At 55.5% G+C, this 14,963-nt stretch overlaps 1 protein-coding gene across 4 annotated transcripts in view; it reads left to right on the top strand.

Annotated features, from left to right (window-relative positions):
- SLC43A2 (solute carrier family 43 member 2) overlaps positions 1–14,398 on the top strand; it is a 39,061-nt gene extending 24,663 nt beyond the window's left edge. For 3 of the 4 annotated variants that reach the window (XM_061143056.1, XM_061143057.1, XM_061143055.1), the window contains exons 6-14: positions 599–691; positions 2,141–2,274; positions 2,358–2,560; positions 2,956–3,102; positions 5,881–6,019; positions 7,649–7,778; positions 10,639–10,712; positions 11,923–12,046; positions 12,750–14,398. In XM_061143056.1, coding sequence (XP_060999039.1) covers positions 599–691; positions 2,141–2,274; positions 2,358–2,560; positions 2,956–3,102; positions 5,881–6,019; positions 7,649–7,778; positions 10,639–10,712; positions 11,923–12,046; positions 12,750–12,911 — 1,206 coding nt within the window. In that variant the 3' untranslated portion in view covers positions 12,912–14,398. The remainder of the gene's footprint in view (positions 1–598; positions 692–2,140; positions 2,275–2,357; positions 2,561–2,955; positions 3,103–5,880; positions 6,020–7,648; positions 7,779–10,638; positions 10,713–11,922; positions 12,047–12,749) is intronic. The other variant, XM_061143058.1, reaches the window with a different exon arrangement.
- Positions 14,399–14,963: the final 565 nt, after the last annotated feature.

Below are 14,963 nucleotides of genomic sequence, written 5' to 3'. Positions count from 1 at the left end.
TGATCTTTCCAGGTGGGAAGAGAAAGCCCTCCTTGAACCTAGAAATTGAGAAACAGGACTCCCAGACCAGCCTCCTCATCCACACCAGAGACTGTAGAATTCTGATTGGCACCTTCCAGAGACCTACTCTTCTCAAAATCAAAAGCAGCTTTTGCTGACATCTGGTCGTTCTGGGACACTGATATTTTTATTTATAAAATGATTCTTTCATCCTCAAATAGATTCTTATTTTTAACAGACTTGCTCCCTTTGAAGGTTGCCTCACTTGCTGGCATCTCCTTATAACCCTGCAGAGACCAAAGGCCCTAGCCTGTGCCAGAGCAGAGAGGAGGGTCGCTTGCCAGCCAGGAAGTCCTGTCTGCACGTGCAGAGTCTGAGTTCTGTATTACTCTCCCCTTATTCCTTAATCACCCACAGTCCGGGAAGAAAAAATGTGCAGTTAGCAATGATTATCCCTGGACTGATGCCTCGTGAATTACGCAGGGAGGAGAGCAGATGAGACGAGGTGCCCGAGGATGCCGTCATGCTCTCTTCCCTTCCTCCTTCATCCTGTCTGTCCCTCTTTCAGCAGAAGTTTCCCTTGCTTCTTGTCTTTCAGCTGCCCAACATGTTTGGTGACCTTCGGTCCACGTTTATTGCCCTGATGATTGGATCCTATGCCTCCTCGGCGGTCACCTTCCCAGGAGTCAAGGTGAGGGTGTGTGCTGGCATCTGAGCAGAGGCCTCTCCGGAGACTCTTCTGCCCTCCCTGAAGAGGGAAGTCACTGTGGGTGCTGGGGCCCTCCCTTCCCCCCACCCACACCTGGGAGGATGCACCTGGGCACCTCTGGGAGTAAGAAAAAAGACTTGCTGGGCCAGGGGTGGGGTGGAGTAAGGCGGGGTGGGGTGGGGGTGGAGGCGTGAGAGTGGGGATGGTAAAGTCAAGCATATCTGTGCAAGGTGTGACTGCAGGCTGCCTTTGCATTTCAGGGCTGGGGGGGAAGAAAGGGGCTGAGAGAGTGTCCCCCGTCCTGAATCCAGCTCCAGTCCCCCCCCCCACCCCCAGGTCTGTTGTCATTGGGCTGTTGCTCCCCACTGCCAGAGCGCTGTTCGAAGCCAAGTTGGTTCAGCTGTTTCCCTCCCAGGCAGGATTCTGAGCCCATGGAAGTCACACGGGGTCAGGATGGAGCAAACACCTCACTGCTCATCAGTCCTGGTTCCTGCTCTAAATCCTGTTGTTCCTGAACGGGCTTCAGAACCAGCTTTTCTCTGCGGTGGCCCCAGCTCCAATAAATTCCCTTTCCTGAGGTCCAAGGGGAAGAGGCCGCAGAGCAGGAGGAGGAGTCAGAGACACGGGCCGGCCACCCGGGCATGGAGGTGTCCGGAGAGGCTGGGGCCACTGTCCCTGGATGTTAGGGATCCTCACGTTCCTGGAGTGCAGAGGAGCCCTCAGGTTCCTCCTCTTCCTCATCTCAGTGTCTGACTGCTGGTCCCCTCCCTGGGGATCTGGGCAGCTGTCTGCCACTGCCCTGGGGACCCTTGGGCTGGAAATAAATGGCAAAAATTACAGTAACAGTCTGGCAGGCTTCCCACCTACCATGCCCTGTACTGGGCCCTCTACTGGGGTCACATCCACTGAGCCGCACCTCAACACCAGGAGGGTACATGCCAGTGTCAGACCCATTTCACAGAAGAGCAAAGTGAACCGTTGAACTGTTCATTCCCCGAGTATTTTTTTGGCACCTGCCGGGTATACACTTCAAGGTGTTAGAGAAACATCAGTGGACAAATCTAGAGATTCCTATCTCCAGGGAGCTGGACTGATAATGGATGAGGAAATGAATCATAAGTCAAAAATCTTAGCCAGAAAAAAAAAATAAATCTCAGCCAGGACTGTTCACTGTGACAGTGATGGGTGGTTGGGGGAGGCCTCTCCAAGGAGGTGACGTTTGGTCCAAACTGCAGGCATGTGGTCCAGGGCGAGCGGAGAGAATTAAAATGCAGGTGCCTGGTAAGCAAACATCCAGGCTGACGGGCCGTGTCCACCCCTTGAAGCTCAGAACAGGGAGACCAGGACTGCCAGGTGCCCCCTGCCCACTCCAGCTTTTCTCTGCTAACTGCCCCACCCTGACTGTGACCCCTGCCCCTTTGTGCCTCTCAGGTCATCTATGACTTTGGCGCCTCCTTCATTGTCATCCTCGTGGTCTGGGCTGGCTGCTCTGGGCTGGTTTTCCTCAACTGCTTCTTTAATTGGCCCCTGGAGCCCTTCCCAGGGCCAGAGGACATGGACTACACGTAAGTGGACCTGCGGTCTGCCCCCACTCCCACGCCGGCCAGGGGCCTGGGCAGCATGACAGACACTCTCCCGTGGCCTCCAGGGTGAAGATCAAGTTCAGCTGGCTGGGCTTCGACCACAAGATCACAGGGAAGCAGTTCTACAAGCAGGTGACCACGGTGGGACGCCGCCTCAGCGTGGGCAGCTCCATGCGGAGTGCCAAGGAGCAGGCGGCCCTGCAGGAGGGCCACAAGCTGTGCCTGTCCACCGTCGACCTGGAGGTCAAGTGCCAGCCCGATGCCACAGGTACCCACCCGCACGTGGCCCCTCACCTCCCAAGCCTGCCCTGAGCCATCAACAGCCTAGTGACAAGGAGGGGGCGTCCAGTCCAGATGGGGCCACCGATGGGGTCCAGCACCCCCTGAGGGCTCTCTAGGTACCGCCTCCCTTCATCCCCACGTCATCCCACAAGGGCAGGCAGCACCATCCATCCTGCCTTATAGACGAAGCTCAGAGAAGGTGAGGGATTCACCCAGCGTGTTTCGTACAGCTGGGTGACCCCACTCCTGCACCCAGCCGTCTGCCTCATCTGGTGGGGGGTGACGGGGGCCTCCCGGCCCCACGCGTGCCCTGGATGGTAGGTGGGCCGTGGGCCCTGGGGATACTGCCCGCTTCTCCCTGACCCCCGGTTCTCCCCGCAGCGGCCCCCTCCTTCATGCACAGCGTGTTCAGCCCCATCCTGCTGCTCAGCCTGGTCACCATGTGCGTCACGCAGCTGCGTCTCATCTTCTACATGGGCGCCATGAACAACATCCTCCAGTTCCTGGTCAGCGGCGACCAGGCCGTAGGTAGGTGGCCCCCGAGCCCTGGGGCACAGCCCACGCACAGTGGTCGCTTCTGCCCGCCTGAGGTCAAGTCCACCGCCTGGCCAGCCGGAGGGCGTGGGGCTCGGCTGGGCCAGCGGGGCAGTGAAATGGCAGAATCCAAGGACCTGATGGTGCGTCAGAGCCGTTTCATCACAGCCGGGCCCAACTGTTCTTTCACGTCCCTGCCAGAGTTTCCCGGTTTAGGAGGGAGGAGAGGACTGAAATAACTATGTGTGTTTGGGGTGTGGGGTGTGTTTTTCGTTGCCTGAGGGGGACGGTTGACGTGTGTGTTTATAAGAGAAGACACTGCACAGAACACGGTACTCCACCTGAGAGCCTGTTGAAAGACAATCCGTCAAACCCAATGCCAAGAATCCTCCGGGAAACCACAGGGGTAGCGCGTGGAGAGGCTGGGGACTGGGGTGGGGGCCGGGCCACTGCGGCTGGACACGGGGTCTCCCAGGATCTGTGCCCTGAACTGGGAAGCGAGGCCAGGTGGAGCCTTCCTCTTATGTAATCCGGTCCAGGCTTGTTACTTCTGGTAAATACAACTGATAACCCACCTGCCCACTTTTCCAAAAGAACACACAAGCTGATTAGAGGTTTTGATTCTGCAAAGAAAGTCGGCACTTCCTCAGGGCCTGAGCTGAGTCAGCTTTAGTCATCCAAAAGCAGGACAAACACATTGGGTAAATCCTTTTTATTGGCAGTCTCATTGGTGTGCAACTTTTGGAGTTGGCTTAATTGTTTTTCTTCATGGAAAGATATTCCAGGCAATGTAAGGGTTTTTGTTGTTGTTTTCTTTTTAATTTTATTTTTGGCTGCACTAGGTCTTCATTGCTGGATGGGGATTTTCTCTAGTTGAGGCAAGCGGTAGCTGCTCTTCCTTGCAGTGCAGGGGCTTCTCACTGTGGAGGTTTCTATTGCTGTGGAGCACGGCCTCTAGAGCGCAGACTCAATGGTTGTGGCACATGGACTTCATTGCCCTGTGGCATGTGGGATCTTCCCTGGCCAGGGTTCAAACCCTTTTGCCCTGTGTTGGCAGATGGATTCATTACCACTGGACCACCAGGGAAGTCCTGTATGTTTCTAAAAAGGATAAGAAACTCAGCTGTAACAAAAGGGGAAGGAGACTAAGGGACACAGACAATGCAGGTTCTATTCTGAAAATGGGTGTTCAGACATGAAGCAACATGGAAAATCCCTATTATGTGTCCTTGCAGAAATTCATAGCAAACACAAAGATGGGGGGAAGGAAAAATACCCTGTTTGGCTTCATTTCATTCAATGATATTCCCCTAAATTTCAACTGCTGGAACCATTTTATTATGTAACATTCATTAAAATCTGTCCACCGTACTTTGAGGAGAGCTGATCTAGACTGCCTAAAGGCCCTTTATTACAAACCCTGAGGCCCAGACAGGCAGAGACCCTGATGAGTATAGAGAAAAGGCCCTTACTGGCCCTTGGAAGGCAAATCTTCCTGCTGCTGCTGAGTCATGGCCTTCTCTTTTGCTTTCTCTGAGAAATCTTTTGCTGCCCAAGAGGCATTTTTTTTTTTTCCTTCTGTTTCCCTCTTTCAAAAGTCAGTTTCAAGAAGTAGAGGAAGTTGGGCCAGGAAATTCAGTCCACAGCTGACAGGGCATTGGTTTTCCCCATCCTGCTTCTCTGAGCACTTGTGCCTGAGAGCTCACACACATACACCCACACGCACACACGGACATCTGGACGTCAGGATCAGGGGGCTGGCAGCCCTGGCTGGTCAGACGCTCAGGCTGGGTGTGGGGTGGATTCTCAGCCCTCGTGCTGCTGGATCTTCTACACCCCCACCACTTCCCCATCATGGTCCCCCCACAAGTGCCACAGGCCTGATTCACAGCCCATCTGTGACGAAGCCCCAGCCGCACATGACCGAGGCCCCAGCAGGCAGGAAACCGTCAGCAGACACCCATGCAGGGCACTCTGAGAGTCAGGGCTCTGTGGGAAGTGGTGTGGGTGCTGGGCCCAGAGCTCGCTGCCTCCACAGCCCTCTCTCTGTGACAACCTTTGACATTTCTGCTGCTAACCTCACTCCTCTCTGCTTTGTCACTTTTGCTTTCTCGGTGCAGTGATGGCTACCGGTAAGCCCGTGGAGGCCGGGGGGAGGGGGTCATCAGGGAACACAGGCCGTCCGCTCCTGGCCAGAGCTTGCCCCACTAAGACGCACCTGTCCTTGAACTCCAGACGCCCCCCTGAGCTCCGCACATCACCCCTCAGCCAGCCTTCAGCTTCTGTTTGAGAAATCTCATCATAATTTTAAGGCTCTCTGATGACCGGAGCCCTTACGTCAGGGCCCCTGTGAGTGGGGCCTTCTCAGTGTGTTGAGGGGCAGGACACGGCCGGCCGGTAACACACGAAGCCTCGCTCTGTCCTGGGTCTCGGTAATCTTGTGGTTCCCAGAGTCATAGAGACCTCCTGGAGCTTCTGGGGAAGGTCATTGTGACATACTGGACTTTGGTAGCTGTTTCTTGGAAATAGGCAAGGGATTCGGAGGGAAGAATAGGGTGTCCTGCCCCTTTCTCAGACTTTGATTTCAGAGGTTGTCTCCCATCATGACTCATGGTGACAGGGATGGGGTCGGTGGGGGGGGGGGGAGCGGTTTCTGGGGGGAAAAAACCCAGAAGGGCTTATGGAGTCACAGACTCTGCCCAGCCCCCTCGCCAGGCCTCAGCGGGCAGGCCCCCCACTCCGCTCTGTGACCCGTCCCTTCTGTCTCCTCAGTGAGCCTCTACACCTCCATCTTCGGGGTGCTCCAGCTTCTGTGCCTGCTCACCGCCCCTGTCATTGGCTACATCATGGACTGGAGGCTGAAGGAGTGTGAGGATGCCTCCGAGGAGCCCGAGGAGAAAGACACCAACCAGTGCGTAGGCCGAACCCGTGCCCCGCGTCCCCAGAGGGAGCAGCCCACCGGGCGGGTGTTAGGCGGCTCCAGGGTGGGTGGGGCGTTGGGTTGTAAAGTCAGGAGGAGAGGCGAGAAGGGGCCGTGCTCAAAGCCACTCTTGGCCCTTGCTCAGCTCATCACACGATGTACTGGTCTGTCGCTTCTATCTGGAAAAGTCTTTTGTATATAGAAGTTTGGGAAGCGCCAAGCTAGAAGAGAGGAGAGAAACCAGATTGGTAACTATCAAACACCTGCCTTTAGGACCACACTCAGATCCTCAGCACAATTAGCACAAGGGCAGAGAGGCTTAGAGCGGTCAGTTTGCCTGCAAGGCCTGTTTCACTGGGCGTGAGTCGTAAACAGCTATAACCTTAAGACGTGTTAATAGCTTTGTTCATGACTGTGAGAATTAAACGAGGAACTGGAGCCCTTTCTTTATAGAAGGGTTGGGCTGTAAGATCAGAGGATGAGTTAAATGCTGCCTTCTCTGACTTCACCTTAATGTAATAAGCTGCTCTTGATTGTATCAGGCCTTGTGCCAAGCACTTAATGCACAATCTCTCAGGGAAGCCTCCCAACACCTTGATGAGTTATACCCATTTTACAGATGAGGGAACTGAACCTAGGCATTGGAGTGGCTTGCCTGAGGTCACACAGGGAGAAAGTGGTGGGTCTGGGCCTCCCTGCACATCTCTGAGCCCTTGGATGTCAGGCATCTGTGTGGGTGGTGAGACTGGAATCAGTAGTAGTGAATTCACAGGGAGATAATTACATAGATGCTCTGTTATCTAGGTCAGGTCCTATAGCCAGAAGGCGGTTGGTGCCCATTCCAGTTCCATCTGCCGCATGCTCGTTTCTTCTTCACTCCTTCCTGCCCCCCAAGGGGAACCCCACTTGCTCCCTTATTTGGCTTATTCTCTGGCTTAGCATCAGCTCCCTGCAGGATTTGGGTGAAGCTGGAGCCAACAGTGAAGGAGGCTTTGCCACATCCTGACCTGGGCGCCACCTCCTCCTCCCTCCCCATCACTGGGGACCTGACCTCAGTCTTCACTGAAATAGTGCAGGGTTCAGTTCAGTTCAGTCACTCAGTCATGTCCAACTCTTTGCAACCCCATGGACTGCAGCACACCAGGCCTGTCTGTCCATCACCAGCTCCCAGAGTTTACCCAAACTCATGTCCATTGAGTCGGTGATGCCATCCAACCATCTCATCCTCTGTCGTCCCCTTCTCCCACCTTCAATCTTTCCTAGCATCAGGGTCTTTTCAAATGAGTCAGCTCTTCGCATCAGGTGGCCAAAGTATTGGAGTTTCAGCTTCAACATCAGTCCTTCCAATGCAGGGTACTGATGCCTATCTTCTCATATCTGACCTCTCCACTGAGGTTCACACTCTGCGCTCAGTCCAGAGGGTCGCTGTGGGGAGTGTTCCTCATGATGGGCTAGCCCCACAGTCCCCAGATAGCACTTGCTTGGCGGTGGTGTCTAGGTCTTACATTGTCCGAAAGCTGTGACTCCCCAGGCCTGACGTCCTGGGAGAGTCTGTTCTCCAGGGACCCCCACCCCTCAGCCCACCCCAGCTCCTATGTTCCGTGCTCTGTGTCCCCACAGAGGTGAGAAGAAGAAGAAGCGGGACCGGCAGATCCAGAAGATCACCAATGCCATGCGGGCCTTCGCCTTCACCAACCTGCTGCTCGTGGGTTTCGGGGTGACCTGCCTCATTCCCAACCTGCCTCTCCAGGTGGGTGTGGGGGATGCGATGATGAGGGAGAGAGGGCCTGATGTCTCATGGGGGAGCCATTAGCAAAGAGAACAGTGACTTTTCATTCATTTAATCCAACCAGCCAGACCAGTCAACCAGCCCACCCTGGTTTATCAAGGGTCTTCTATCTGCTAGGCTCTGTGCGCAAAGTGGAGTTGTTGTTCAGTTGCTCAGTCATGTCCAGCTCTCTGTGACCCCATGGATTGCAGCACGCAGGCTTCCCTGTCCTTCACCATATCCCAGAGTTTGCTTAAACTCATGTCCATTGAGTCGGTGATACCATCCAACCATCTCTTCCTCTGCTGCCCCCTTCTCCTCCTGCCCTCAATCTTTCCCAGCATCAGGGTCTTTTCCAATGAGTCAGCTCGTGGCATCAGGTGGCCAAGGTATTGGAGCTTCAGCTTCAGCATCAGTCCTTCCAATGAATATGTAGTGTTGATTTCCTTTCGGATTGACTGGTTTGATCTCCTTGCAGTCCAAGGGACTCTCCAGAATCTTTTCCAGCATCACAGTTCTAAGAGCAAGCTGTAAATGGAACTGAGATTTCCTTTCACAGTAGACCCTTCCCTATGAAAGTGTATCATTCTTCTTGGTCTTGGGGTATCTTACACACCATGAATACCATCATCTTACCATTTCTGGGGTCATGTGGTATATTTGTGTAGCTAATTGTTTTGCCTTTGCTCAAACAGCTGTGATCTAACATCCTAAGAGGTCTGGCCAGTCTGTGGCATTGATGGGAGCGTTTGCTCTTCTGGTTCAGGACGGCCACAAGAGAAAGCCTCTGATGATGAGCTCTTGGTATCCGGGTTCAAAAGTTTAATTCCTTTGCACAAGATTTCCAATGCTTTTGGAACCTGACTTTTGGCAGAGAGCTCAAGAAAGGTAGATTGTGTTACCTGCCTGGCTCCACCCTCAGATCCACAGAAGGGTTCTAGTTCCAGTCCTCAAGCTGATGAACTTTGAAGGAAGGGATACAAGTGACGGCATTGCTCCCGGATGGGTGTGACCCGAGTCCAGGTGGTGTCTTGGACCAAGTCCAGGAGGAAAGCAGGAGTCCCTTTCTTGCTGCAAGTGGCCACACGTAGCAGTTCAGGGCACCCCAGGTGCGCACCACCCACGGGTGCTGTCTCGTGTTTGAGCCCGCACTGCGTGCAGCTGGAGTAAACCCCCGAGACCGACGCCGGTTCCAGATGGGAGTGCCGTCACACCCCTGGTGCCTTCCCAGCCTCCTGGCGGTGGTGGCCCTCTCTGCAAGACCGGCAGACCCTTGCCTTGACCACCTTGTCCAGTCACGGGGTGGTGGTCAGTGAGGACCGCGATCTGCTTTTTCTTTTAACCAGTTCTTACTGAAAGGCAAGTTGTGAAAAGGCAGCAAGGCATTTGGGGTGGAAAGGGGGAGCCTGTAAAGGATGTGTGTGTTTTCGGGCACAGCCCTCGCACAGCACCACAGAGAGCAGTCCCACTGCCTCCGCCGCCCGCATTCCCAGAAACAGGGCTTGGCTGCTGCGCCTGATGACAGGCTGTGTGCAGAGAACAAACAAAGGGTCCCAGCAGCAAAGTAGACAGCTCGTGGCTCTCAGGAATCGTTAACAAGGGCCTGCTTGGCCTGCCAGCAGTGGCCTTTCCTTAGGAAAGCAGAGTGAGAGGAGAGGGGACAGCCATCTGCCAACAGGGCCTGGAGGACCAGGCTGGGAGACCAGGGCACGGCCCTCGGGTCCGAAAAGGCGGGAGTGATGATGAGTGCTTCCTACGGCCTAGTGACCCACACGGCCTAGTGCCGTGTCCATACATACACTTAATAGCAGACTCTAGATGGGAGTGGGGTAGCGGGAGCCTTGGTTTGTCACGTTTGGCGATTTCCATGGTGTAAGTGCGTTCATCATCGCTAGTATCAAATAATACATTGTCCATTGTCACTGACTGTGGAGTTGGAAAGACATACAATAACACTCCATCATATGTATATTATGCATGCTTGGTTGCTAAGTCGTGTCCTTCTCTTCTGAGACTCCACGGACTATAGCCCACCACGCTCCTCTGTCCATGGAATCTCCCAGGCAAGATACTGGAATGGGTTGCCATTTCGTCTTCCAGGGGATCTACCCGATCCAGGGATCGAACTCGCGTCTCTTGCATCTCCTGCATTGGCAGGTGGATTCTTTACCACTGTGCCACCTGGGAAGCCCATCATATATTGGATTGGCCAGAAAGTTTGTTAGAGTTTTTCCTTAAGATGTTCAGGGGAAAACCCTAACCAACCCAATATCTGCAGTAGACTCAAGCCTTAAGACTAGAGGTAATAGTAAAACAGAATAAAGTAATTAAGGTGTGATGGGCTTTGAGTATTCACGAACTTTGTTTTCAGTGTACAGTTGATCCTTGAACAACACAAGTTTAAACTGTGCGGTTCCACTCGTACTTAGATTGTTTTCAATAATAAATACCTACCACATGGTCCATGGGTGGTTGAATCAGAGGATATGAAACTGTGGATATAGAGGGCAGACTATAAGTTTAATGTGGATTTATGGATGCATAGAGGGTCAGCACCCCTAATCCCCCACATTGTCCAAGGGTCCATTGTAATTAAATTGTACCTTTAATGCAGTGGAATTGTTAGTAATGACTGTGTTGAGCAATTGGCTCAGAATTCTTGGCATTCAGGAGTTGGCCATGGCGAGCTGGCCAAGCCAACTCCAGGTGTCAGCTCCACGACTCAGACACTTGGCTCCCTGGGCCAGTGCTCCCACCACTCAGGACCCTGGGAGCTCTGGAGCAGGGGTACAAAGGGAGACCCTCCATGACTCCTGCTCACACTCTGCTCTCCCCACCACAGATCCTCTCCTTCATCCTGCACACGATCGTGCGAGGATTCATCCACTCGGCCGTCGGGGGCTTGTACGCTGCAGTGTAAGTCCTAGGAGCTGCCGGTGGCCTGGTGGCCGGGGGTGAGAGGATGGATGACCTGAGGGAGGTTCCAGGTGGGGCTGAGGGCCTGAAGGGGACCATCTTGTCCACCTGAGATTCCTCCTCTTGCCTTAGATATTAGGGTTTCTGTTGGGTGTGTCAGGAGAAGGCCATACTCAGCGGGAACGGGTCAGTGGGCAGACGGTTGGGTGCCCACAAGCCTTGGCGTTTAACACGAAGTCAGTTCCCCTGGCCAGGGTGCAGCTCGGTATCGTTATGGCCTCAGGGGCTGCTGCTCAGCTGAGTCCTGCGGCTGCCGCTGACTGCTCACGGGAAGGGCAGGGCTGAGTTCTGGCTGTGTACACCTGAATGTTGACCTTTAAATGGCCTTCAGTGGCAGCAGCGACATAAATAACTGAGCCCAGAATGTACCTAACAGAGCCCACCTAGGGCCTCAAAGGGCTGGCCTGCCCGCAGTTTTCACAGGCCTTGGCTAAAATGAAACCTGCCTCCTTTTCCAAGAGGCCACACACACCTAAGGAACTGTAGTTGTTCCTCTTCCTCAGGCTGGGGCTTGGCTCAAACACCAGAACCCAAACACCATCCGCTGTCTCTCTGACCAAAGACAGGCTCATTCCTGCAGCCATTCCTTGCTAAGCCACAATGCCTAATGTCCTGAGATTATGCCAAAACTCTCTCCCGGCTCCCAAGAGCATCCCATGGGGGTCATTCCAGGTCTGCATGCTCCACCCCTGCCTGCACCACCTGCCCCCCAAGGCCTAGAGGAAGTTGAGGCCACACTGGCAGAGTCTGAGGGAGTCGGCCCGAGGGCTGTGATACTGTGTTTCCGTGATTATATAACGCTCCTCTGGATGAGGGTGCAGCCAAGCCCGGCCCAGCCTCCCACCTGCTCCCTGGGCCTAGTTCCTGAGCCACAGACTCCTGCCAGCTTGTCCACTCGGCTCAGCCAGACACCCGTGGGCCCCAGGGGCTTCATGCTGGTCAAAAGGGAAATTCTCTGCGTGGAACTGCTCAGCACGAAGCAGTCCAAAGATGGACACCCGACTGTCCTCTGAAGCTGTTCCCATGTCTCCTCTGACACCGCAAGTTGCAGCCTGGGGGCACCGGTAGCTGGGGCCAGGCCGAGGCCGAGGAGCATCTGGGAAGCGGGAGAGCGGCCCCCGCGGTGACAGGCTCTCTCCTGTCCTGTCAGGTACCCTTCCACACAGTTTGGCAGCCTCACAGGCCTGCAGTCCCTGATCAGCGCCCTCTTCGCTCTCCTGCAGCAGCCCCTGTTTCTGGCTATGATGGGTCCCCTCCAGGGAGACCCTCTATGGGTAAGAAGGGTCAGGGGCGGGGCGCTGGGTTATGGGCATCCACTCTACTCTGCTGACTGGGAGCCAGGAGGCATCACAACGTGTTCCAGGACCACAGGACAGGCAGTTTGGAACTTTGGTTAGGGTCAGTTCAGGGATCCCTGTGAATAGACTGGGGAGCAGGAGAGGAAGAGTATCCTTTCTACCTGTTTATTAAAAAAAAATTTATTTTGGCTATGTTGTTATTTTGGCTATGTTATTTGCATATGGGATCTTAGTTCCCCAACCAAGGATCAAACCCACACTTCCTGCAGTGGAAGCTCGAGCCTTAACCACTGGACCTGCTAGGGAATTCCCAAGAGTGTCCTTTCTGGACCTGATTTTGGGGTAAATGGAACCAAGTTGCTGTCCCTACCCCTCCTGCCAGAGGCTGGGATTCATAACCGGGTGCTGTGAGCTTGTCCCAATCCCACCACACCCCTGGACCTTCAGATCAGCACGTTGGTGTGGCCCGTGGACCATGGGGAATCCTGATGTGAGAATGTGGAATGACAGGCCCTTGGACCTCCTGAGACTCCTCCTTTGTTTTTCCTCTCCCCTCCTGTGACCTTCGCCTCAACCCCAAACCTGAGAGCGAGGAAGGGTCTGGCGCCACAAGGACGGCAGCCACACGTGCTGTGGTCCCTGCCCCTCATGACGGCCACTCTCGTTCCTGCCTCCCCAGGTGAACGTGGGCCTGCTGGTGCTGAGCATGCTGGGCTTCTGCCTCCCCCTCTACCTCATCTGCTACCGGCGCCAGCTGGAGAGGCAGCTCGAGCAGAAGAGAGAGGATGACAAGCTTTTCCTCAAGCTCAACGGCTCGTCCAACCGGGAGGCTTTTGTGTAGCGCCTGCCGTCTCGGGATCATGGGCTCCCGCCCTCTCGCTTCAGTGACTCGCAGAGTCCTCGTCCCCCCCCCCGCCCCCGCAGAGGACCTCCACGCACTCCTGCCCGCCGGCCCCCAACCCCAGGATCCTGTCCTTCACTGTGTTGGAGTCCATGCTCCCTCCCAGGGCCCTGGTCCTGCCTCGGAGCTCTGCGGTGGACAGACAGATGGGAGAGGGCCCAGACACGCGCTTCTCCTCCTGCTGGAGGCAGGGAGGCTCTGGACTTCACTCCACCACCCTCGAGGGGCCCTTGAGCCTCGGGGCTCCGTGGTGCCTGCGGGAGGAGCCAGGAGGACCCCCCCCAGGCTGGCAGACCCTCTCCCCCGAAGTGTGTCCGGATTCTGCCTCTAGCCAAAGCAGAGGGGTCTGCCATCCACTGCCCACCTCCTGCCCCTCAGCTGCATGTCCACCGACCACGCCTGCCTGAGGACAAAGGCTTGCACTGTCTGCACACCCCCCACCCCCACCCCCGGCCTGGCCCCTCACCTCCTCCCCTGGCCAGTCTGAGCTGCCTGAGGAAGGAAGGACCCGCTTCCTGTTGTTGGTGCTAACTCCTTTGTGATTCCAGCCTCCTGTGGCCTGTCCATGGCCTGTCCTCCTGTTCGAGGCCTGTGGGGAAGTGCCCCCCCCACCCCCTGTCCCCCCCGGCTTAGCCTGGGAAGGGTCTGGAGGGCGGGATGGTCATGTGGGAGCCATGGACAAGGCCGGGGAGCGGTCCTTTCCCTCTTCCCTCAGGGCATGAGTGGGGGCATGTGTCCACCACCACCCTCTGTCCAGGCTGTGACCTGAAGGGAATTAAGGGGGCACCAGCTGGGCATCACACACGCGCACGCACACACACACACGCGCACGCGCACACACACACACACACACACACACACACACACACACACACACGCAGCTGTTTTTGTAGGGGGTGGAAGTGAGGCTGCAGCTGACAGTCCTGGAGGTCCAGGCCTGGGTGGGGAGGTGAATTTGTGAGAGGCCTGGGGGTGTGGATGTGTGGGCTGTGTGTGCATGTGCTGTGTATGAGAGATGTGTGGGGGGGAGGTGGCAGGGTGGGGCCCTGGGTGTCTGCACTTACCCTCCCAGAGCTGCCCCCAGCTGGCCAGGCCCGCAGCAAGCCCAGCGCGCTCGGGAGCCAGCCCCGCTCAGGGCCCAGAGCCTGTCTGAGGCTGCAGGGCCACAGTGCCCCCTGCTGGCAGACTCTCCCAGGGGCCCTGGAGCTGTTAACGTGGGCGAGGCCACCTTTCCTCTGCCAGGCGGGCCTGGCTTACCAACTCACCCACCTTGACTGCGCTCAGAAATGTGTCTGAGGCTTCCTGGGAGTTCTGAGAGGGGTGGGTGGGTTTTTAGGTTATTTGTTTTAAGTTTTATCAGACTCCTTTTTATAAAGCAATAAATCCATTTCCCTACTGGTAAGGGATGCCCCCTTCTAGCATATCAATTCATGACTCCATGTGCCTGTTTTGAGCTTGAAAAGAAAAAGCAGGGCAAAGTTTTCTGCCACTGGCCAGCCCCAGTTGTCCCCAGCTGCCGACTCGGTACCGTCTCTCTCTGGGTGTGATTGCCGTCTTGGGGGGGCAGTGGGCCAGGAAAACACCTTCTTCCCCTGCTCCAGCCCTAACACATCAGGCCTGTGCAGACACCTTAGAAGTGTGGCCACCCCCTCCTCTGCTGCTTATCCCAGCCAGCCAGGCTAATCCTGACCCCCTGTCATCCCTGCTCAGGCTTCCTGTCACCACTCAGCCACACTTGGGATTCCTCCTGGGTTCAGGACGCAGGGTGACCCCAGACCAGCCGCAGCCTCAAAGACAGCAGGAGCAGGATGTGGCAGGAGGAATGGGTGGTGACAGGAAGGGGCAGACGCAGGCCCCGACCTGCGCTGCTGGTCACAGTTGAGCCCCTGAAATTCACCTCATCCCCCTAGGCTTCATCCACTCAAATACTCAAACGCAGGTATTTGTTTTAAACAAATTTTTTTAAAAAGGAGAGAGCATAAAATGAACATT

Source organism: Dama dama, chromosome 5 (assembly GCF_033118175.1).
Source record: "Dama dama isolate Ldn47 chromosome 5, ASM3311817v1, whole genome shotgun sequence".
Classification (NCBI taxonomy): Eukaryota; Metazoa; Chordata; class Mammalia; order Artiodactyla; family Cervidae; genus Dama; species Dama dama.
This window is presented reverse-complemented; position numbering and strand designations above follow the sequence as displayed.